This window comes from Camelus ferus, chromosome 6, assembly GCF_009834535.1.
Source record: "Camelus ferus isolate YT-003-E chromosome 6, BCGSAC_Cfer_1.0, whole genome shotgun sequence".
Classification (NCBI taxonomy): Eukaryota; Metazoa; Chordata; class Mammalia; order Artiodactyla; family Camelidae; genus Camelus; species Camelus ferus.
Genome location: NC_045701.1, coordinates 20591191 through 20615807, shown reverse-complemented (window position 1 = coordinate 20615807; position 24617 = coordinate 20591191). Strand labels below are relative to the sequence as shown.

Genomic DNA, 24617 nt, shown 5'->3' with positions numbered 1-24617 from the left:
TGGCCACGATCACTAATCCCACCACCACTCACCTGCGCACCTGCTCCTCTCCATCCTGGACACTCTGGTTCACCAGGCTGCGTAGCACATGTCGTGCATGCCCTGGCCCAAGACCTGCTGCTGGCCAGCTATCCTCCAGGGCCTGGATCTGAGATGGGGAGGGTCAGCTCACGTTGGAGTCACTGTGGGACACTTGTGGGGAGGGGTTCCCAAGGAGACATGTCACGGATGCCCAGCCCACCCAGCGGAAAACAGGTTAGTCAATAAATGATCATTCTCATACCTGGTGAGGGCTGAGCTGCAGAAAGTTCTCCAGAGGGAGATGGGGGAGCAGGGGCAGCACTGCTGAAAGCAGCTCCTGGGGCCAGGCAGGCACTTCCCCAAATAGCTCAGGGGCCAGCAGTCGCCTTGCCAGAGCCTCCTTCTGTTCAGGCCTCATTCCAGGGCTATAATCCCGGATAGCAGCCAGGCTGGGGAGAGTAAGGGGTCTTACCCCTTGGCCCTGTTCCAAAGTGCTGTCTCCCAGCTCTGTGCAGCCCTGCTGTCATGGACAGGAAGGAGACTCTCCCTAGTTTTAACAGAAGGGGCTGCTCTAGGTGAGTGGGATTGGCCTGACCCTGACAGGATCAGGAGTGGTACGGGGTCCTTACACACTGTCATTGGCCAACAGGGATGGTGGGAAGCGCATTAGGTCTGAGACAGCCAAGAAGGGGATGAGTGGTGACAGGTCAATGAAGAGCTGGGAGGTGAGGTGTGGGTACCGCTGGAGCAGCAAGGCTGTCAGGCGACCCAGGGCCTGCTCCTCAGAAGGTGGCACCTGTGGAGACACAGGAATGGAGGCCAGCTTTGGAGATGCTCACTATCCTTGTCGTCTCCCCTCTTGGGTTCCTCCTTCTTCTGGGTGAGCCTCTGCAAACCAGGCTCCTGGTGTGCTGGATTCCTAGACTTCCCGTTCCACCTCTGTTCCCCTCCGTCTATGCCTACCTGCAGCTGGGCCCAGGAACGATGCATGAGCGTCAGGAAGCCCTGAGCAGCCTCCCTCTCTGCTGAAAGCACCAGCTGCTGGAGGTTTTCTGGTGGCATGTGCAGGTACGCCTGGGAGTGGGAGGTCATGGTAGTTATATGGCCTCACTGGGCAGGGGCCTCAGGCCACGTCTGTCACCCAATTCACCCACATAACCCTCCCCCCAATTTGTTACCTTCACTAGAATCTGCAGGGCCCAAACACTCTTCTCTTTCTGGAGCAGATCCCACAGCACAGGCTGGTGGGGAGACACAAGATGCAAGAAAGCTGTCTCCTCTGTGCCTCCTGCAGCTACCCCAGGCACTCAGACTCCATTTGCTAGGATGCTTGTCCTTCATCCAAAGCTAGTATGTGTGTCCCCTCCAATACTAAACTCCTTTAGGTCAGAGACCACCTATAGCCTTTCCTGTGCCAGGTCCATAGTTGGCTCAATAAGTCCTTGTAGATATGAACCAAATTGCTACATTTCTTTGGTCCCAGGAATTGAGAAAGATGGGCCTTAACATGAAGGAAGGAATCTTTACATACACTACAGAACCTAGCAAAGTACCTTACACATAACAGGCACTCAGTGAATGAATGATGGTATTCACATATTCTAGCCCTTTCACTCTACAGAGAAGAAAGTGAAGCCCAGGAAAGCCCAATTAAATTACTTGCCCAAGACCACATTAATCTGTGGCATAGTTAAACCCAGAACCCAACACTTCTGATTTGCAGTCATTCTGAACTTTTCTCCTTTCTGCTTATCTTCCTAGATTTTGCCAGCTTCCAATTCTCTCTCTCTAGGGACAGAATTAGAGTCCTCTAACTTGATCCCTTTCCTTTCTGGAGCAGAAAGGGGGAGAATCAAAGAGTGTGGAAGAACAACGAGGTAACATTTATTGTATGTTTATAGATCACGTACTAGCGCTAAGCCTATAGCATGTATTATCTGATGTAATCCTCAGCCACCCTAAAGCTGGGGCACTATTATTCTTCCACATTTATAGACTACAAAAATATTGCTCGGAGAGGTTAAAAACGTGTCCAGGGTTGATCACAGAACTAAGATGTGAACCCAAGCCTGTATGACTCCAGAGTTGTGGGCTTAAATCACTGTGCTCTACTGATGCCTCAGTAGTACATTAGAGAATCCCCTGGAGGCCCTTCCCCAGTCCAGGAGCTTTCACCTTGGCAGATTACTCACACTGAAGCAGGCCAGCAGCTCCCTCTTGCTCAAACCAGAGCTGGAGCTGGCAGTGGGGTCAAAGCCCGGTGGGGTCGGCTGCTCCTCCTGCTCCAGGTACTCCCCGACCGTCCGCAGCACGCTGCGCCGGCCCTCTGGGCGGAAGGCATCCCAGAAGGAGCAGTTGTCTGGGAGACTGGAGAGCATCAAGGCCTGACCCAGCATCCCCTGGGCCTCATCCCTTCCAGCCCCTGGACCCAGGAGGAAGGTGAGCAGGCGCAGAAGATAGTGTAGGCGTGTGGGGTGGGCAAGGGCGGGCACAGTGGACTGACAGCGTGGCAGTTGGGATAACATGCCAAGCAGGAAGGGGCCCGGGGCCAGGCAGAGTGGGGATGGTCCCAGTGGTGGCAGAGAGGGCAGAAGAGGGCCCAGTAACCCCTCCAGGAAGCAAGTATCATTGCCCCCACGACTTATCCTGCACTGGCTTGCTAGCCAAGGCCAGAAGGGCACCAGGGCCTCATACATGGTGTCATTGGCACAGACCATCATCAGGAAGCTGCCCCCGTCTGGGCAGCGTTCCCCGCAAGGTCCAATGTGGCAGGGTGGGGAGGCAGTGACATCCGGGGTGGGGCCCTGGCACACATGCTGAACCCAAGCCTGATTGCTGGGGGGCACAGCCTGCAGACTTGCCTCCCCACACAGCCGTTCGGCCCACAGAGTCTCGTTCTCCAAGAAACAGCCCCAGAAGACCTCTGGGGTGAGGGGAACAGGGGGCAGGGCTTCAGGGCAGCTGGTGGGGGGTGGAAGCAGGCCAGCACAGAGCCGCTTTACCAGGCGGCGGTTGGGACCTGACAAGGTGGAAAAGGAGAGGTTGCTACAGATAGCCTCTAGGAACTGATCAGGAAACTGGTCGTGGCATGCCTGTAGCCAGCTTTGGGCACCTGGTGCCCATGCGACTGTGTACCACACAGCTGTCTGGCAGACGGCAGCGGTGCTGGGAGGGGGTTGCGGGGTGGCAGGCTTGGCGTGCTGGCAGAGCAAATGGATGGAGAAGTTGGAAATGCTGTAGGGTGGTGCTAGGCCCGACTGGTTCTCGCAGAGGGCCTCCACCGAGATGGCTCGCCGTTGGCGAGGGCTGATGTGGCCTGAGGGCTGGGAAGTCCTGGGCAGAGGCACACCAGTGCTCAGGCAGTGGAGGAGGGCAGGGGGTCGGGGTGGAGATCCAGACAGAAAGCCCAGTGCCCGGACATCCCAGGAGAGGTTGTGCCGGATGCCCCTGGGTGCAGAGGGAGGAGCAGGCAGCATCTGGTCAGTTTACATTTCCTCAAGTTGAAGATTCTGGCCCTGGCCCAGAGCCCTGCAGTGGGAGTCGGGGGGTGGGGTGGCAAGCATAGGCTTTTTCAAAAGTGAGGTCCCTGGGAATATTGCTATTACTGGTTTAAATGCTGGGATTGGGGAAAAGGGAGAGAGATTAGTCCCAAAAAGGCACAAAATCACCTAGGAGCAGCCCAGTTGGAATCCCTTCTGTCCACCCGGCCCCACTCTGTCTCCTTTCTGTATATGCTTTTAGGTACCATAAACACAACCCTTAGTTGGTCTCATATCAGGAAATCTGCCAAGTTATTGAATATGTCTACCTGGGCTCTGGCACTGTTGAACCGAAATAGTAAGGGGTGGAGGAATCCAATCTTGTCCTTTCTTCCCATATCCCTTCTTTATTAGTTAACACTATGTGCCAGGCACAATTCTAAGTGGTTGACACATACAGTATCAACTCATTTAATCCCTTGCAAAAACTCTGCAATAGTCAACATTACCCATATTTTACAAGTGAGGTGTAGAATGAGACTATAACCTGCCCAAGGTCACATGGCTAGGAAGAGGCAGAGCTGGGACACCCACCCAGATAGTCACACCCCAAAACTGCTGAACCACACCTCTCCCATCAGTTTCCTCTTTCACTCCAGAGGTGATGACTTCCCAGGCCCAATCCCTCAGGACTCCCTTCCTGTTACTTACCATAAAAGCAGCTGCTGAAGGTTGCCTAGGAGGGAAAGAGTAAGGAGGGGGACTATCCCAATCTCACTCCTTCTTGCCCTGACACAGCCCAGCCCCGGACCCGGTGGCACTCACCTCCCTGGCATTGTCCATTGACGTCAGGCTCTGGTTGCCCCAGAATGGAAAAGACCTCATCCTGCAGGGAGTCAGTGACACGGAGCAGCCCCTCCTGGAAGGTAGCATAGAGGGGGGCCCCCACTGTGCGTAGCAGACCTCCCCAAAGAGCTTCCTCAGAGCCCAGCTCCCTGACTGGGATGAGCAAACTCAATAGACCCTGCAAAAGGTGGGGGACTGACTCCCTCCCTTCGAGGCCTGTGGCATTGGTGAGGTCCACACTGGGCTGCACCTGCACCAGGGCCTTCCAGCGTGTACCCTCTAACAACAGCAGCAGAGAAGGCAACCAGTCAGCTGCCAGGACACAGTCAGAGGGCCCATCACGGGTGCATGGGGGCCGGGTAGGGGTAGGGGGTCCCCCGGGAACTAAGGCTCCCAGCAGCACCTCTGCGAGTCCACCCAGCACACCTGCCTGGTGCCCCAGGAAGTCCCGGGGGGTCTGCTCCTGTCCCAGCAGTGCCAGCACATCCCCCAGCAGCCCTAGCATTGGCTCCCAGTCTGGGCTGCCTCTCAGTGTCACTAAGAAATCATGGAGCCGGAGGGCAGGGGGCTGGAGAGGCGGGGGCTCTCCCACCAGTCCCTCCCCCATTCTCCCAGGCTCAAAAGAAGAAGAAATGTTGGCCAGGAATGAAGAGAACCGTGAGTGGCTGAGGGACCCCTGGGGAGCCTGGTCCAGAGTGGAGAGCAATGACTTCAGGAGGGAGAGACCAGAGTCCAGAGACTGAGGCCCAACAGGGACCAGGGTCACTGTAAGGAGAGAAAACAGGGATCACTGAGGGGGAAAGCCTAGAACCCAGATTCAGTCCTGCCTGGAGTCCAGTCAGTGCCTAGCTGTAAAGATGAGGTGACGGGGATGGAGAGCTGCGTCTCTTTCATTAACCTACAGTAAGTCTTGGCCTCCTTTCTTAACCCTCATTTTCTCCCTTAGCTCTGGTCTTGGCCCCTCTTTATTGCCCCTTTACCTTTTCTCTAACCACTGAATTTCTGCATTCTTAAGCTTCTTTCCAGCAATCATCCCCTTCATCCCCAGCCCTGCTCACCGTTCCTCTCACCTGCACAGGACAGCAGCAGCAGCAGCAGGGGCCAGAGGCTCAGAGCCATGTTTCCAGACGAGCGCTGGTACTAGAGGTGAGTTCTGCTTATTCTCACCTTGTGTGGGATAGCCAGGTGAGGGCAGGGCACCGCAGGCAGCCCAAGTCTCCACTGACACTGTAGTGTGGTCTTTCAGGAAACAATATCTGTAACCTGACAGCAGGTTTGTCACCTGAGCCACTGAATACTTGATCCTTTGGCTCTGGAGAAGGGTGTGCCTCTGTCAGACGGACCAATGATAGGGGATCCCAGGGGGCCCTCGGAGGAACCCAAGGATATAGCTTCAGTTAGGAGCCAGGATGCAATAGTGAGAAGGAAAAGACAGGGTCAGCTAACAAGCTAACTCGTAAATCTAAGTGTAACAAGTGTCGGTTTGCTGATTCCCTGCTCATGGTTTTTGTTTTTGTTTTTGTTTTTGTTTTTGTTTTTTTTGCTAGCCAGCTGGATTTTCAAAGAGACATATCTGGCCTTGAAATGTTGGTTTGCTGCCTCCCTGCCTCTACTTTTGTGATAATGATGCTGCTAAAGCTGTTCCATGCCTATTGGCCGAATACCCCAGGCTTGTACTTTACCCTATAAAACCTCATGCGCACGTCTTGGAGGTGCTCAGAGCTTCGGAGCAGAAGCCACTCTGAGCCCGCCGGCGTAATACATCTGAGTACTCCAACCCTCCGAGTGGTGCTTGTTTCTTGGCTGGCCTGTCATTTCCGTAACAATAGGAGTAGACAGACATTGAGATGGAGAAGTTCTGGAGACCAGGAGTGTAATCATCGGAGGGATCTTCAGAAATATGAGATACATATAAATAATAGTAAATAAATTATAAATAATATAATATAAGAAAACAAAGAGGGTAAAAAACACAGAGAATTTGAGGGAATTGAGGCAGAAGAGGGGCCAGGAGTAAGGAACTGGGCAGCCAGGTGTAAATAGAGAAGAGGAATGAAGACAAAGGTCTGATCCAGGGTGGAGCACTCAGGAAGAGAGCTGCTTTTGGTTCAGTGCCCAGAGCTACAAAATGTTAAGAGTTGGGCAGGACTTCAGAGATCACATAGACCAAACCTCTCATCTTATGGATAAGAAAATAACTCCAGAAAGTTGTGACTTGCTCATTAGGCCACTCAAGTGCTTGGTCTGCCCTCTGGCTCTCTTCCTGTGGCCTGGATGAAAGCCCTGTAGAAAATTCTGAGATGAGAGAAGAAAGAAATAAACCTGCTCTGTGTAAAACCTACTCCATCTGCTGGAGTAGTAACTACATTCACACGCAAAAGGAAAACTCTCCATCTTTGCTCTTCAGGGAGACATTATGAAAGCCAGTAAAATGCCATAGTAGAATGTGATTAAGCTGTTTGTTTTTTTTTCTTTTTACTAGAGTAAGCAAACAGGAAACATTTTACTGTGTATAATAAATGCAACTTTGGTGCACACAGACTTGCCTTAATAGCAGATAACTACCCCGAAGCACTCACAGACACCTTAGTTGTATACAATGCGGCTGTATTTAGCGGCACTTTAATTTTTCTGATTAAGTTTTGTTAGGATTACTTTTTATCTCCTCCTACATTCCAGTCCATGATGGAGCAAGCCACACAGAAGTAGGATTAGTACTAAGGAGACACGTCTTTTGAAGATTAAACACACTTTTGTAAATAATTTCAAAAAATACAGAACCATTAATAAACTAACAGCAATGACTGAAAATGAAAAAAAAAACCTGATGAAATCACTGTGCAAGGGGACTACTACTCTCCACATGCTCACATGCATGCGTGCATACACACGTGCACACACATACACACACACACACACACACACACACACACACACACACAGAACTGCTTGTAGATCAGAGAGATCCCATCTCTTTGATCTGGTCAGGGTAAGAAGTCTTTTCTGTCCTCCACTTATATATCCCCAAAGGCCTTTACCTGCTCTAAACAGTAATTCAACACTGAGGCTCCACTCAAACCATATTCTGTCCCTCTTTCCTTAGAACCCTTCTATATTCTATCACCCAAACCCACACGTTCAAATCCATTATTAATGTGCTTCTGTCCTGGAAGGTCCACGTAGGATAGTAGAATTTTAGAGCTGGAAGGGACTTGAGGAATCCTCTGGTAAAAAACTTCTCATTTCATAGATGAGGAAATTGAGGCCCAATTGAGTTATGAAATGACTTGGCCCAGTCCACCAAAAGAGATGAAGTCAGGGCTGGGATTTTCCAAGGGATTTTTGACTCACCTGGTTGGTTTCACTGGTTGGAACCAGTGGAATGACCTATAGCATCACTTTGCCAATATGTTCTCTTTACTCATCAAAAGTGCCACATCTAGTATGAAAAGCAGAGATGAGAATCAGGGGAAGAATATGGCTTGGGTTCCCAATAGCTTTCTAGCTCCTGGTTCCAGCCCATTATGCAATCCACTTGAATTTCTGCCTTTGGTTCTATAACAACCTTCTTATAATAAATTCTTCTTTTTGCTAATAGAGTAGCAAAAAATGTGATGGCTGGATTCAAAACCTGGCTCCAACATACACCAGCAGTATATTCTGGGCAGTTTCTAAAGCTCTCTGTGTCACATTGTTCTTTTCTGTAACAAGGAGAAATACTAGTACAGACTTGTCATGAGGATTAAATTTGATAATGCATTTAAAGTACTTAGCACAGTGCCTGACACTCATTTAAAAAGAGTAAGCACCCATCATGTGACAGGCACTGGTACAGAATAAACATTCACTGAGTATGCCTCCTAATACTATTAGACTAGCTCAGTATGAATTCTTTTATTTGAAACTAAAGAGTCCTAATTAATACCAAAATTGTTACCAAGAGGTAGTGTCTTGAGTGAAAGACCTTTAGAACAAGTATGGAACTGGCTGAGTCAAGCAGAGAGGGGAACAATGAGGACTCCCTCCACCCAGGATGGGAAATTCTTGGCAGTCCACATGATGATGTAGCAAGCAGGTTAAGCAATTCTGTTACTGCCAAGGATTCAGACTATGTGACAACTGAGGGTGAAATTCTTAGGGTTTATAGCAAATGTATCAGCCTAATTCAATATAAGCCGGTTACCGCTTATAGTCTGATAAGGTTCAACAAAAGTAAAACAAGTTCCAATCCACAAATGAGCAAATGGAAGGAGAGAAAAACAAAACCAACAAACTGAAATGACAGGGGTCCAGAGCAGGAAATTAATCGTGTGTTTTGCTAAAGTGAAATGGATTAGATTGGTGGGGTGATAGGAATGCTCTGTAATCTGGCAACTGGAATGGAGACACCTGGGAAGAGCCAAAGGAGCTGAGAAATCTAAATCATTCTCACTCCCCGAACCAACCAGAGTGCACTTTCTGACTAAAACAGATGCCTCCCTTTGTAAAGAGCAATTGTTTCTCTCTCTTTTTGGTTTGCCTTTTGTAACTGAAATACATACATATATTTATTATGTAATAAACAAACAAACAAACAAACATATACACCTCACTAGAGATCCAAGCAGTCCCCACATTTCCCAGATCTCTTGCAGATTGGTGGAGTCAGGTGATTAGTTTTGGCCTATGGATAGTGAATGAACTAAAGACTTTAAGAGCTAGTGAATGATGCTCCAGCAATCTCTTTCCTCTTGAGGTAACCTAGAAACCGTGCACTGAGATGGCTGTGTCACAAGGCCAAATAGTCTGAAGCTCCAAATTATCACATAGCATTTAGAGTGGTTTCTCATTTGTGAGTTCTGTTTTTGTGAATTCCACTGCTCACTAAAATTTATTTGTGACCCCCAAATCAATACCTGTTGGCATTTTCACAGTCATTCACAGACATGCGCAGAGTGAAAATTTGAGTTGCCCGATGTAAACATCCCCAGCTGAGGTCAAACAAGGCAACACTCCACCTTCCTCTCATACTGTAGGTAAATGTCCTTTCACAGTCTATTTAGTGCCACATTTTTAGCATGTTTGTGCTTTTTGTTGGTGATTTCACTGTTTAAAATGGCCTCCAAGGTTAGTGCTGAAGCGCTTTCTAGTGTTCCTGAGCACAGGAAGGCTGTGATATACCTTACAGAGAAAATGTGCGTTCGATCAACTTTATTCAGGCATGAGTTATGGTGCTGTTGACAGAGGTAAATGCTAATGAATCAACAACATACATTAAATAAGGTGTATTTAAACAGAAACACCTTACACAAAACACAATACATAAAACAAATGTATGTATCCCTCCACTGATATTTGAAGATGAGTGATAATTGGAGACCAAAGGGGAAAACTCTGTTCCAAAATAAAAGCTTAATAAAACCATATGAGAAAAAATTTAAATTTAGTTATATCACAACAATATCTAAACCGTAACATCACTTCCAAAATGCTCCTGAGGAGCCCTCATAGTTACCTGGCATATAGCTTGAATTTCTTCCTTGACTTAAGAATAGTGGTGAAAATGACAGCAGGTATACTCGATCAGGGCAAGGGTATAAAGGAAGCTAGAGGAGTCATGGAGTCATTGCCAGTGGGACTTGAGCCTTAGACCCTAAAACATTTGTATTTAGTCAGGAAAAAAAAATTGTTTTTGGTTTTGAGCAGATATTATTGCATGGCTCTGGGCTACTGGAAAGATAATTTGGGGGAAAAAGTAGAAGGAGGTAAAACCACTGTCTTCATGGAAGTTATCATTTATTATTTGGTTATTTTATGGGGAACTAGTTAGGACCAGCAGGGATTTCTGTCTTGTTCATTCATTGATGTACCCACATGCCTATAACAGTGTCTGGAACATAGGAAAAATTCAAAGGTGTTAAATAAATTCCATTCTAGTAGAATTGAAACCAGATCATTTTATTTGAGGAAGGAGTCAAAAAATAAGGCAGCGTGCATAGACCATTCATTTGAGGTTAGCGGTAGAAAGCCAGGAGGGGATCGGTCACCACATAGCTATAAAGTAGTGCTTTCGAAACTTCAGTGTCCATCTGTAACATCTGATTCAATAGGCCCAGGGGCTGGGACCTAAGATTCTGCAGGTCTAACAGGTCACCAGATGAGGCCAATTCTGCTGGTCCTCAGGCCATACTTTGAGCAAAGCTATTCAAAGATGCTGGTCAAGGGGTATCACTTTGTGGATAGCATCTGTAAGAATTATTAAACAATACTTACTCTGTTCTATTATGTTTATTGTATTCTGATTGCTGTGTTCAATGGATGCTCCAGTTGAGATCCTATTGAACCATTCCTTTCTTGAAATTCTGTCTTGGCTCTAGGAACATTACTCTAGAATGACTATCCTGTCTCTTCTGCTCTTCTCTGTCAGGCTTCTTTTCTGGCTTCTCTTCCTCCTCCTATCCCTTAAATGTTCCTGTTTCTCAGGTTTCTGTCTCCAGTCCTCTTTTCTTCTATTTGTACTTAATGGAAATCCTTTGTTATCTCTGATTCTAGTTACTCCCTTGGGGTTTCTATGTATACAATCGTGTCTAAAAATAGTATTTTCAGTCCTTCCAAATACTTATGCCACATTTCTCATTACTGGATTTTAAATACAATATTATATATTGACATTCATTTTTTAAAATTTATTTATTAAAAAAATTTCAAACTATCCTTTTATTTTCATTTTTTCTTTTTAAATTTTTTTGTTTGTCTTTTGGGGGGATTAATTAGGTTTATTTATTTATGTATTTATTTAATGGAGGTACGAGGAATTTGTGCATGCTAAGCATGCACTCTACCACTGAGCTATACCTTTCTCCTCTTATTTTTAAACATTTTTGTTTTGTTCTACATTTTATGGAGAAGGACTAAAATGCTTTTCCTTGAAACATAATGTTGGTTCTTGGTTTTAGATACTCTTTACTTACTTCATTTTAAAAATTGAGATTTAATTCATATAACAAAATTTACCATTTTAAAGTATGCAATTCAGTATTTCATGTGTTCTTCATACATGTACATGTTCATATATGTTGAGCACTCAATAAGTGGTAGAATTTTTAATAATAGATATTTCTAAAGACTTCAGCCATCTAACACTATTATCTAGTGATCCTCTCTAGATAATGTCACCAGTAACTAGAAACATTAAGCATTAGCTGGATAATCCCCCTTTCAGTGATGTCCTAAAAGGCATTCCTACTTTGATAGATTAACTCTGAGGTCTCCTTCAACACTAAAAATCTATGGGACATACTGATTTGCTCCACCCGCTATGGAATGACATCACTGCTCTCAGAAATGGCAAGGAAAGAGAAGAAAGGGACTCTCTTTTGGCCCAGAAGCAGATGAAAATGATGTTTGATTAAAGTTAACGGTGCAAAGGAGAAGCAATGTTCTTAGAGCAGCAATGGAAATAAGAGTTCTCAATTAGTTACACTTAAAGCTCCTGGGGTCTCCCTGCCCCCATCCCCCAGAGGCCCATATCCACCAGTGAGAGAGAAGGTGCAATTAGGACTCTTTGAGGAAGCGGAGGTTGCAGGAAGGGTGGGGGCCATAGAGACAAAGCCAAGGAAAGTGTGAGACTCAGGAGCAGCGGAAAGGGTAGAAAGCCAAGGACCACAGGCCCACTGGCATCTGAACTAACTTTCACTTGACATACCTTTCAGTATCCCCTATGTCTCAGAGACAGACCACTGCACAAGTTATCAGCAGTATTTATTAGACATTTATACTTTGAATTCTCCATTTCCAACTAATCCCTTCATTAATTTTTGCCAAAGATATCGAAGCCATCCATTGTGGGTTTTTTACTTGTCTTCAAAGTTCATCAGTGCCTGCACTGTAAAGAAACAGACTGTGAGGCTGGAGAGCTGAGACTATTCCGAATATACAAATGTCTGGTGAAGACCCTGCTTTTCTGGGTTCTAGGTTCCCATTCAAATCTTTACTCATCTCAACTTTAAATTAAGCCACATAAGTCTGCCCTCTTTGCCAAAGATGAATTAATCACAGTTAAACAGGCCATCTTGCTACCTTCTCCACCCTTTCACCCTGTTCTCCCAGAACAAATGAGAAGGCAGGGCTGAGGAAAATTGGAAAGAACAGGATAACGATGCAACATTTTGAAGTAGGCAAAGCCCCTCTGACATCCTGCTCTAACTTCCATGTTCCAATGTTATAAATTCCTCTTATTGCTCTCCTGTGCCCACGACATACACATATTCTTCTTCCTCCATTGTTACTTTCACTTTGGGTTGATTTCAACTAGGTATGAGAATAACACTAATCTTTATTATATTGAAAAAAAGTCCCTTTTGTATTTTTTAGGGGGAAAATTCATTCATCCAAATTAATCTCCAAGTGGTGAAATTTTAAGTGAGAAATTTAGGGAAAATAATTTTGAGCAGGTAGTTCTCAGGTTAAATCAAATTCTACTATTTAAATCACATATATGTCTCTCCATAGGCTACTAGAAGGGACTGAAAGGAAGTGTAGTCTGTAAATCTCTTTTAGGGGTTGAGAGCAGCAGGCACTAGTGGGCTTTCTGCTCGCTGTCCAATCCCCATACCTACCTAACTTGAACCTGAGGTCCTTACTGCTCAGGTCAGAAATGTGACCTTCAAAGGGAAGAAACATGTACAAAAGGTGGGCAGGCTGCCCAAACAGAGTGACAGCCTGCCTTATCCTAATCCCCAACAGCTGGATTTGGATACTCTCCTCTTGGGAAACAAGCTCTCAGACTTCATAGGATTTAGCTGTCCCCTTCTAGAGAAGCAGAGTTGCCAGGTCCTCACAAGGTCGGAAGAAATCATGACACAGGCCCAGAATGTGACATATCAAATCATGAATTTGCCTTTTTTAGGTGTGAGGTGGAAATTCAGAGGCTGAGATGCCAAAATAGTGAACACCCTCCTTCTTCTCCTCAGTTACGTAGGCTACTCCAAAGGATTTAACTCCAGGTCTCCATGACTGCCCTAAATCCATACCTGCGAACTCCTGCAACCGCTTACGCTCCTCTAGGTTATACTGAAGCTTTTCCAGCAACTCAAAATATCGGAAGAGTGAATCTCTAGGCCAAACAACACGTTCATCCTGATCCATATCCATTAACCCAGGCAGATTCTGGTGCACGTGAGTCTCCCAGTCCAACTGACCTGGAGGGAGGAATGATTCTTCAAAACAAAACTAGGGGTTGGGTATAGCTCAGTGGTAGAGCACATGTTTAGTATGCACAAGGTCCTGGGTTCAATCCCCAGTTCCTCCACTAAAAAAGAAAAAAAAGATTAAAAGTAAAGAAAATAAAACATACATAATTTGTGGAAGTTGGATAAAAGCTGATAAATCCTATGGAGTGTGGGGAAAAGTAGGGATGAAAGAGGATACAGGAAGCAGGGAGAAGAATGAAGAAATGTGAAGAAAGTTATCAAGACCAGAAAATCAGACTGGTGGAGAAAACTGGGAAATAGACGTAGTGGGAAAGCTCCTATTAAGACTGGGATGTCTCTAGAAAACAAACTTGTGGTTACCAAAGGGGAAATGATGAGGGAGGGATAAATTAGGAGTTGAGGATTAGCAGACACAAACCACTATCTACAGAATAGATAAATAAGGTCTTACTATATAGCACACAGAACTATACTCAACATCCACAATAGAATGCTGTGGTATATATACTGTATGGTGTATATACATTGTATACCACACACACACACACATATATGACTGAATCATTTTGCTGTAGATCAGAAACTAACACAACACTGTAAATCAACTATACTTGAATTAGGGGGAGATAAAAAGGTTGGGCTGTTGCATAGAGAAGAGAAGTCTGAATTCAAATGGGAGAAACCATCTGCTTACCAATAGGGTCCAAATATATGGACTCATAAGGAGAGGAATAGTTGGAGGATGAACAGGAGGGGGAAGAGGCAGACTTTTTCACTTCTGACTTCTTTGTTTTTGACTTAGATTCTCTTGAACCCTCTTTAGTGGCACTGTGTTTAGACTCTTCTTCAGAAGCTTCTGTTAAGTTCAAGGATTTCCCTTGTTGACTGGCATCTCTACAAGTGAAATGGGAAATTTTCATTGCTTCAAATACATGTACCTGATATGACTAGTTCTTTCATAATTCTGGTCCTGGCCCTGGCCTAAAGTTAGCACTTAAGGCAATGAGGGTCAAACTGCTCCCAAAATCTAAGTTCATCTAACCTCAATTAGCCCATGTGATGTACCCCTATCAGTGCCCCTCACCACATAGCTTCTGTGCTCAATCTTACTCATGCTTCTACATTCCACACCCCACGGTATTTTGCCAAGTTTTAGCTCCCCACCCCTTGGTCCTATGCCTGTTACATCACAACTATGGCCTGTGCCCTCTCGAGTCCTTCTCTTTAAAGTAGAGTGACCTGGGGCTCAGCTGCTTTTATCTTCTCCATCTGTTCTCCATCTACAGCCGCTCCATTAGTAAACTCTCCTGAGTTTAAATGCCTGCTAGATGGAAGTGTAAGCCTCTTAAGTGTCCAGACTTCACTCCTTAATCCAGAGTTGCATATACAACTTTTACTCACATATTCACGACTTGAAAGTCTAATGGACATCTCAATCAAAACTGAACTCTTTGCCCACCAAACCTCTCCCACCCACAGACTTCTCCATCTCGGGAAGTCTACCCTTCCAATTGCTCAGGCCAGAACTTCTATCCTTAATTCTCTTGTACCCTACATCCAATCCACCAAGAAATCCTGTTGACTCTACTTACAAAATATACCTTTTCTCACCAGTACCATTGCTACCACTCTGGTCTGAGCCATCAACACCTCTTGCCTGGAGAGCAGTAAAGCCTCCTAACTCAGCTCTCTGCTTCTTCCCTTGTTCTATGGTCTCCCCATCTACACAGCAACCAGACTAATCCTTCTTAAAAGTAAGTCATTTCATGTCACTGCTCTGCTAAGTGCCCCATTTCAGAGTCGAAGCCTAAGTCTTTGTAACGGCTCCCACAGCCCTACAGGATCAGGTTCCCATTCTCTCTCTGCCCTCATCTCCTATCCCTCTCCCCACCTGCTCACTCTGCTTCAGTCACAATAGCTTCCTTTGCTGTTTCTCAAACACACCAGGCATGCTTCTGGTTTAGGACCTTCACACTAGCTACTCCCTCTGCCTACAACACTCTTCCCATAGATACCCATGTAGTAATCACCTCGTCTCCTCCAAGTCTGTGCTCAGATGTTACCTTTTCAGTGAGGCCACCCTGACTACCTTGTTTAAAATTATAACCCATATGCAACCCCCCAATCCCCCTTAACATGTTCTTCCTATTTTTTCATGATGCTTACCACATTTTAATGTATTAACTTACTTATTATTATGTTCATTGTTTATTGTCTCTTTCCTTCAACTGGCATATAAGCCTCATGATTACCACCATTATTGTCTATTTTGTTCACTGATATACTCCAAGTACGTAATAAATATTCAATAGTTATATGTTGAATGGATTTCTTATTGCTCCTTCTGCTTTCCTGAGCACTCAACACTCAGAGTCTTGAATAGCATCTGTATCACAGAAGGTGCTTTTATTAATTTCCTGGGGATGCTGTAACAAATTGCCACACACTTGGTAGCTTAAAACAAGACAAATCCATTTTCTCACAATTCTGGAAGCCAGAAGTCTGAAATCAACGTGCCAACAGGGCCATGCTCCTTTTGCAAGCTCTAGGGGAGAAGGTTCCTTGCTTCTTTTAGCTTCTGGCAGTTAGTTGCCTGGCATCCACTGGCTCCCCCTGGCTTGTGGTTGTATCAATCCAATCTCTAGCTCTATCTTGATACCCCTTCTCCTGTTCTCTATGTCTATGTCTTCTGTCTCTTATAAGGACCCTTGTCACTGGATTTGTGGCCCATCTGGATAATCTAAGATGATCACATCTCAAGATCCTTAATTTAATTGGATCTGCAAAGATCCTTCTTCTCAAATGAGGTCATGTTCACAGGTTCCGGGGGTTAGCACATGGGCATATCTATTTGGAGGCCACCATTCAACCCACTACAATAAACAGTTAATGAATGAATGAATTCTCTCTCAAAGCCAATCTTCACCTTTGGTTTTCTATCCTCTCCTTCCTCACGTGTGTCCATCCCACTTCACATACACACTCCTAACCTGACATCCATTTTGACAATGCTTGACTTCTTTGCCTCAGGGGCTAGGTTTTGTCTCCTACAAAACAAAACACACAAACGAGGGAAGAGAGTTATACTGAAGCAGGAGTGCAGTAAGGAAAAAAAGAAAAGAATACCGATCATAAAGAGACTGAAAACTGAGTGAGGAGAACGAACTGTAGTAGAGGAATGAAAAAGAGTGGGGAAGCCCTGACAGCGGATAAAGAATCAGACAGTGCTTCAGAGCTGGGGAATTCTAACTCTGAGGCAAATCTGTCACAAAGGGAAAAACGAGGTCAAGGCCAAGGAGTAGGAACAGGGAATGAGAGCAGGAAACCCTTGAGAACTAAAGTCGGGTTTGAAAACCAGGAAGCAGACCTCTGGATAATCTGCCACTTGAATATGTCAGCTTTGTGCTGAACCTCCAGGTGTGTCTTCTCTTCGTTCAGCTCATTCCTGATATTCTGGAAGTTAGTAACTGCCCCAAAGGGCCATGAGAAGTCAGGAGATGGTGGTGACTAGATCAGGGGAGAGGGCTCAGTGGGGAGAAACCAAGTGAAATATCCATTCCAGGCCCCACACCTTCCTGCTACATCGGGTTCTCTCTCTCCACAGTCCACCAGTCCTAACTTTCATTCTGATTTCCTCTCGGACACCCCTCCCACCAAGTTTGGCCTCTTCTATGCTTACCCATCATGGATACTATGATATTTCGAAAGACGATGGAACCAAGTAACAACAAGAGGATGACATAGATACTGCTGAAAACGCGGCTCACTTCAGGCACCTTCCAGGTATCCTGAAGTAGTGCATACCAGTGATCCATGGTGAAGAGGATGAACACCGTTACTAGGGAATTCAGCAGGTCCCTAAAGAAAAAGGAGGCGTGTTTACAGACAGAGGGAGTGAAACCTCTCAGATGTACTATCATTCTCACTCTTAAAGCAACATAAGAACATTTATTTGTAGTTTTCTCTGACTTTGGCTCCTTTTCTACCATACTCAATTTTTTTTAGCTAATCTTTCTTCAATTAGAAATTGTTTTATTATGTTTTCATTTATTATGAATAATCTATCAGTATCCCTCATTATTTCATCAGTGCCTGGGGCATAGTAGGTTCTCAGTAAACAGGCACTGACTGAAGTTTTAAAAACTGAATGAATCACCAACTGCATATCATTTTTCTGTAAGTTCATTTTCCACTGTTCTATGCAGTTCACCTGATGAGATCACTCACAAATATAGCAAACATCATTCCTATGTAGTTTGGTGGAATGAACTGATGTAACAGAAACATGTGATCCCAAATAATGAATGATGATAAATGTATCATCAAAGGTCTCAGGAAGATATCCAAATTCTCCTTCTTTCCTTCTTATGCCTCCATATATAAATTATTGAAAACATCAGGGCCAGAACAGGATGAATTCTAGAACTTTCTTAAGTCAGTAGTACTCCTACAAATCTAACTGCTAGTCTAAGATAGAGACCCAAGAGGTGCTGACAAGATTGGATTCCAATTCATAAATAAGCTTATCTCCTTTAAATCCAAATCGACTTTCTACCAAGTAATCAGTGTTCGCTAGACAAAGATCTTATCAGGATTTTACATTTGAAAGAGTGTAAGTGCGTACATGTGTAATCTCCACACTTAGAGATTGGGTTAAACTAGTGACCATGTTTGAGAGTCCTATTAACATTCACTGATCACCTACAATGTGTGAAGTGCTGTGCTAAGTGCTGACATGTGTTACCTCGTTTATCCCCACATCCTTATGAAGCAGTACTACTTTTAATCCCAGTTTTCAAGAGATAACTGAGGCACAGAAAGCAGGGCTTAACCACTGCAGTAAAATGCTATTTAAAGATCGCTGATGAAGGTAAATTTGAATTTGCAAAACCCAGAGCAAACCTGGAACTAGGTTATCCTTACAATCAGAGCTAACACCACTCTATTTCTTTGCTTTCTTTTTCCTTCTCCTTACTGTGTTCTACTCCACTTTTTTACAATAGACTATACTTTTTGACTTATCATACTTTGGACTAGCTTCCCAGTCTCTTGTCCAAATTCTCCCCACCCCCACCCACACCCGGGCTTCCCCCAGTCCTGCCTACGAGAAGAACATGTGGTACTCCAGGTCCTGGCGAGTTGAACGGGTGTAATTCTCGAAGAAGTAGACACCAGCCACAGCAAAAATGTAGAAGAATATGAGCAGCAACATCAAGAGGAAGGTCATGCTCTAGAGGCCACGACATTGAGTCAGAGCTGGGCCAGACTAGGCTGATCTCCACCTACAGCCCAGTCAGGACCCCTCCCTGGAAACCCCCCTACTAAACCCTCACTTCTAGCCTGAGCACAGTTATCTCTAGACCACAGCAGCTTGTCCCCAGCCCTTTCTCATCAACAACCTTTCACAGGGTCTTTCACTGCCTTCTTTCACCCACCTAGACTTGTTTCATGTTAAACCCCCACACTTATCCACCTTGCCCACTTGATTTAGCTACAATAGTCAAATCACCTTTAGGGCCCTGACCAGGGCCAAGATAATGACTCGAACTTGACGGAATCGTGCAAAGAGTTTAAGAGACCTCAGCACCCGGCAGATCCTCAGCAACCGGAGCCATATGGATTGGCTTGTTACCCCTACCAGCAACACAACCTCAGGAAGCAGGGACTGTGGGAAACACACAGATTATGGATAAAATATACCCCCAAAGCACCCAAGCACAGCTGCCCCTTCTTTCTCTCTTCTTTTCCATAGTTTCTTGGGCATTATTCCTTGAACAGCAGTCTCTGGGGACTGTTTCCTATTCAGCCTTTCTATACGAAATTACTTAAACTCTGCACTTCAACTTGGTCAGATGTAAAAAGGGGATAACGCAGTGCTTATCTTGTTGGGTTGTTGTGGAGCTCAAATGAAAAAAATGCATGTGAAACAGGACAGTGCCTGGCATTTATTAAGTGCTTAGTAACTGGTAAATGTTATTGCTGGGGTTAGTGTTGTGGTTTAGATTCTGCCTTGCTCCTAATACCAACAATTCCTGCAATGACTGGCTTTTAGTTTTAGAGAGAAAAAAAGTCAAAATAAGGAAGTTAGGTCCTTTCTATTTGTTGCTTCCTGTGCTCTAATTAACTTTTCTTGCCTTTGATTCATCTAGACACAGTCCTCAGCCCAGTAAACTAATCCTCAGGATACCTATCCTTACCAGTATGGTGACAACAAAGTCAAAGACATTCCAGGCATTCTTCCAGAAGAGGGAAAAGCTGGATAGCCACATAAGAAGGATCTCAAAGATGAAAGTAAACAAGATGAACCAAGTTGCCACTTCCAGAGTCAGCTTCAGTGGCCACAGCTGAGTGTTTGAGGATTCTAGCACTTCTGTCAGGGTAGAGCAGAGGAGTGAAGGTTAAGGAAGCAGGAAGCTGAAGGATAGAGAATGATCAGCAACTGCTATAAACCACAGTTGTGCCCACTGCTGTGCCATTTTTCGTTGAGTTTCTCTTAAAACCATTGTTGCTTCAACCTGTGAAATACAGGGGAGGACAGAATCCAACATGAAAAATAGCCACGACTCATCTCCAGCTGGTATCAGTATGGATAACAGCTGCAAGTTACTGCCTTCCCATTCTGGGGTCCCAGAGCCACCAAGGGATTGCTCTCTTAACTACCGCCAGCCCCGTCTGCTGTCCTGCACCCCAGGACCAAAATTCACAAAGATGCAATGGGCTTTGACGTTGGAATGCAAATGGAGGGCCATGATGTGTAAAGTGTTTTACAAAGGATGCAGAAACAAGTCAGATTCATGGGGCATACTGAATTATAATAAGAAACTACTTGGTTCTTTGTCAGTTTTAAAACTTCCCCTTTCTTCTCTGCCTAAAATTTATTTTATTCTGCAAATCAAACAGAATCCTATTCTTGCTCTCCAGAACCCTATTATTGGCTATGTTCGATTACATAACTCATTGCCTTCATCGTTCAGCCCTCTTCACCTCTATACGTTTAGTAGATGTATATCATGCTGTAGGAAAAAAAGACATTGAGATCAAAATAGGCTTAAAAGCTAAATAATAATCTGTTTCTCTTTGAAACACAACAATCTGAGAGCCTCCAAATGCACTATGACTGATGTGCTGGGCAGCTAATGGAGATCAGAAGCACATATTCAATGGCTGTGGAGATTCTGACACTCAGTTTAAGTCGTTATTGTTTTAGCAATGTTTTGGTTAATTATGTCTATAATGAAGAAACACTGATGCTGAAATACAACTTCATGAAGAACAAAAGAATAATTCTGCAAGTTTATCTCAAGACAGTCTTCATTAGATTCAATAAATTATATTCATCTGATAAAAAATTTTATATAGCACATTGAGCTATCTCTAGATCCTCAAAAATCAATGTTAAAATCATAATAATATTAAAATTAGTTTTTTGTTGGAAAAAAAGACTATTCACATTCACAATGTGTTATTTTCAGAGAAATGCCAGCCAAATCTTTTCTTCTCTTGCTCTCACCATTTAGAAGCAAAATATGAACATTATAAAAATAAGCCAATTGTTTAAAGTTCAAAGCAGAATTACCAATATCATTGTGAAAGTAGATTTTTTTTCTATTTTTTAATGCCCTAACACATAATCAAATATCTACCTACATTTTAACATATTATATATAACAAGTATTTAACATATAATACATAATGTTGTAAAACTAAAACTATGTATCTAAATTTTTTAAAAGAAACAAAAACATTTTTAAATATAACATGTAAATTATACTTGATCCCAAAACAAACATAGTACATCACTTAAAAATTCATTTGTAGCTAAATCATAGTCTTTAAAAACAGAACGATCATTTATAAAATGGCAAAAGTAAAACTTTGCTGACATTTTAAGATTATTAAATAAACACTAAAATACAACATGTAGTGATGTTGGTCTACAATATTATTTTTCCTTCAATTTTCTCCTCCATATCACATGAAAATAAAAAAACGATTAAAATTCCTAAGGAGGTTTTCAAGGTTATATATGTTTTTCTGGGAAACAAAATCACAAGACAAAAATGATTGGGAGGCTTTGATCTAGAGAACTGTTTATTAATTACTATTTTTTTCCACATCTATAATAGTATTCTTTCTGATCTGGAAAATTGCTTTTTAAATGCCTAAACAAAGTCTTAACATTTATTACATGAACTACTCTGTTCAAAGAAATCTGTTAGTCACAAATTATTTCCCTTTGCAACATCTCTCCTGCCTTTCTACCAAGAGACTGTACTTAATAAGATACAACTTTCATGAGCTTGCCAGGTGATTCTCACTCAGGGAACCCACCTGTCCTCTGGCAGTGATCATGTTGCATATTCAGCTATTTTACCAAATAGAATTGTTAGTGCTATTCTGATTTGTCCACTAGATCCAGGAAATCCTGTACATTTACTGCTATTTACTTTATTCCAAGGCTTACGTCTATATTCTTAACCCCGCAAGGCAAATACTTGCCAGTTATCATGCAAGAAACAGGAAATGTGGGTGACAGTTCAAAATCTTCACCACTATGGGAAGGAAGTAAAATAGTTCAAAGTATATAATATACTGCAGTGGGTCGATGACAACAATTATTGTTGTGTATTTAAATATCTTTGACCTGATTGCATTAAAAGACTATTTTAAAAGTGGGAGAGTTCCCCAAAATGGTGAGGATGAAACAAGGAAGTGATTACTACTGTCCTTTCTGAGCAGTTTGTTTGAGATGATAATCAAATGAGCTCAATGATTCTCCATTCTTTTTTTAAAAAAATATATTTCATATAATTTATTACTGGTTTTAGAATCATTTACTCTTTAGGTCATTTTTTGGCTCATCTAATATCTTAGTTGTACCTAATTTTACATATGTTGTGAGCTTTCTTATTTGTACTTAGATAATCTTTCTAAACATACTTGTAAAAATGTAAATGTTGGATCACTTGCTGACAGGCACCAAATATCTCTAACAGAAAAGATTAATTCAAACAAATATTAGACTAAACTGACATAAGAAATACAACTGGTCTTCCCATCTCCAATTCCTCGTGAGTCTATTACACCCTGCCTCTAAGTATCTAGACTACCTTATATCTACTACGCTGTATCTATTATAATGCTTCTAGGCATTAACACTTGTGCAAATCCTACTCCAAGAGACTTAATGTAATTGTCCCTATTACAATTCAAATAACATTCAAAAAATGTAGAACAATCAATTTAAAGGCCAAATGACTCCCACCCTTTCATTCAATGTCAGTTCTCACCTATTTCAACCATCAGTACAATCGTATTCAAAAAGATGAGGAAGATGATGAAGTTTGTGAAGAAAGGACCTGTTTTCTCTTAAGAAAACATACGGAGTGGAGTTCTTTCTGATTTATGCAGGCAACATAATTAGGGCAAGAACAGAACCAGTGAGAACAAGAAGAAAACGGAGTTTGGAAAGGAAAAATAAGCCATTAGGGAGATGATGAGGCAAGAGAGACACTAAAGCCATGGGATAAAAATGAATGACATGAAAGGATACACTTAAGGACCCATCCAGCCCACAAGGAAAGAGGTGGCCTCTGGCTGCAGCGCACTCGAAGGGTGCTCATCAGCCTCTGGGAGTCCGTAATCTGTTCTACACGACGAGGCTTTATGGAGAAGCGCACAAGCTGGTGTTGGTCTCCTAGCATAAGATTCTTCTGATGGGTAGGATCTATGCCAAAAATAAAAAAAGGACAGTGGATAAATATAAAGAGAAGTCTTTGGGGGATATGAAGAGCAGGTAGGACTGGGGGCAGGAATACTGGTTACATAAAGGTCCCCCTACAGCAGGGGTTGCCTTGCGTCTCCTTCGTACAGCAAGTAACACTAATTTGGAGTAAGAGCTAACTATTGCTTATGACCAACAGCGTTCATGCCCAGGAATAAAGGCAGTAGGTTCAACCCTCAACTGAAGTGTCTTCGGTAGAAAATTTCAAGTCAGCCAGGGCTAGCAGTTATCCTAAGCCTAAAAGTGATGGACATGGGTTCTATCTCCTGGATTCAGTTTTATTTATTTGATTTATCAAGTTTGATGTTGCTTCCAAACTAGTCACCAAAACAATCTCCTCTGAATTTTCCACCCATAAATTGTCTCTCTGCTTCCTACTCTTTTAAAGGTCTGCATGAGAGTCTTAAATTCATCCTAGTGAGGAAGCAGGCTGCTGACCAAGTATCTCTCGGATAGTGTGCCGTGGCACAGCTTGGCTCAAGCCTTGCAGATGCTCGATGAGAGAGAAAGTATCAATGAGACGGGAACGAATGGCATCGGCTCGCGGCAGTTGCATGTGTCCTGCTGGGCGATAAGTGGCCATGTCTGTTGAGAAAATGAATCAAGTGTCATTTCATTTTTGGAGTTACACCAGGGATTAGAGGTTCTCTTCCCCTCCTCCGAACCTTTTTGCCCTTAAGAAGACAAATAAACACAGACTCAAGGCTTTTTTAAAACAAAAGGAGACAGGAGTCATAACAGAGAATCTGCGCCCTTGACTCAGTGGCCAGGCACCTTCACTTGTGTGACAGTTAAAAGCAGCAGTTGCGAGGGCAAGAGTCCCGGGGTTGAACAAAGAGGGATTCGGACATCACCTGGATCTGAGGCAAAACCTGAGATGGGAGAATGTGAGGGTTTAGAACCGCATCCGAAAGAAGAACCAAGTGAGGAGGAATTGGACAAAATGCAACAGCCAGACATTTTGAAAATATGTCCTGTCCCAGTGTGCCCACTCCAACGCCCTCCCTCGGGTACCAGCTCTTTCTCTCAATTCCCGCTTCCGGGCCTCACCTCCGCCCAGGCTCTCTTCCGCCCACTCAGCCCTCACTTCACTCCTCCGCCTCTGGCTCTGGAGCCCCCTGAGCTCGGCTCTTCCCACGCGGGACGAGCTCAGGGTCGGCTCCCAGCCGCGCAACGCCGCACGTCCAGCTCCGCCCGGTCCCGCCCGCTCCCTGGGTTCCGGCTCTCCCCGGCCGCACCCACAACACCAGCCCGGGTCCCGGGCCCCGACTCAGCTCAGCCCAGGTCGCCCCGGAG

General features: G+C 44.1%; 2 protein-coding genes across 5 annotated transcripts in view; both read right to left on the bottom strand.

Annotated features, from left to right (window-relative positions):
- The window catches only part of STRC (stereocilin), a 33720-nt gene extending 10492 nt beyond the window's left edge, over positions 1-23228 (bottom strand). The window contains exons 1-11 of one of the 2 annotated variants that reach the window (XM_032481336.1): positions 23091-23228; positions 5417-5573; positions 4326-5111; positions 4212-4236; positions 3134-3468; positions 2214-3040; positions 1200-1262; positions 985-1095; positions 651-817; positions 284-470; positions 33-148 (exon numbers count right to left, since the gene is read on the bottom strand). In XM_032481336.1, the coding sequence (XP_032337227.1) occupies positions 33-148; positions 284-470; positions 651-817; positions 985-1095; positions 1200-1262; positions 2214-3040; positions 3134-3468; positions 4212-4236; positions 4326-5111; positions 5417-5465 (2666 nt within the window). In that variant the 5' untranslated portion in view covers positions 5466-5573; positions 23091-23228. Of the gene's footprint in view, positions 1-32; positions 149-283; positions 471-650; positions 818-984; positions 1096-1199; positions 1263-2213; positions 3469-4211; positions 4237-4325; positions 5112-5416; positions 5574-23090 lie in introns of both variants that reach the window. The other variant, XM_006178885.3, reaches the window with a different exon arrangement.
- CATSPER2 (cation channel sperm associated 2) lies at positions 9531-24573 on the bottom strand. Of its 3 annotated transcripts, XM_032481338.1 has the most exons (13): positions 24372-24573; positions 23760-23906; positions 23091-23264; positions 22828-22896; positions 19735-19907; positions 19047-19202; positions 18643-18767; positions 17217-17395; positions 16905-17004; positions 16528-16584; positions 14232-14431; positions 13358-13525; positions 12069-12210 (listed from the first exon to the last, which is right to left on the bottom strand). In XM_032481338.1, exons 2-13 carry the CDS (start codon positions 23902-23904, stop codon positions 12179-12181), a joined length of 1578 nt encoding a protein of 525 aa, XP_032337229.1. In that variant the 5' UTR covers positions 23905-23906; positions 24372-24573; the 3' UTR covers positions 12069-12178. The 3 variants fall into 3 exon arrangements, with proteins under 3 accessions (XP_032337230.1, XP_032337229.1, XP_032337228.1); XM_032481339.1 differs by lacking the exons at positions 12069-12210; positions 13358-13525 and adding an exon at positions 9531-10571; XM_032481337.1 differs by having other exon boundaries at positions 12069-13525.
- Between the last annotated feature and the right edge of the window lie 44 nt (positions 24574-24617).

Bases quoted from the DNA above. Each gene is read 5' to 3' on its own strand.
- CATSPER2 (XM_032481337.1), bottom strand. From the start codon at position 23,904: ATGGCCACTTATCGCCCAGCAGGACACATGCAACTGCCGCGAGCCGAT. The intron at 14,432-16,527 runs GTTAGGAGTGTG...TTTCACTTGTAG, and splicing joins ATTGTCAAAATGGATGTCAG to AGATGCCAGTCAACAAGGGA. The intron at 13,526-14,231 runs GTAAGCAGATGG...TCCTCCCTCCAG, and splicing joins CATATATTTGGACCCTATTG to GTCAGTTGGACTGGGAGACT.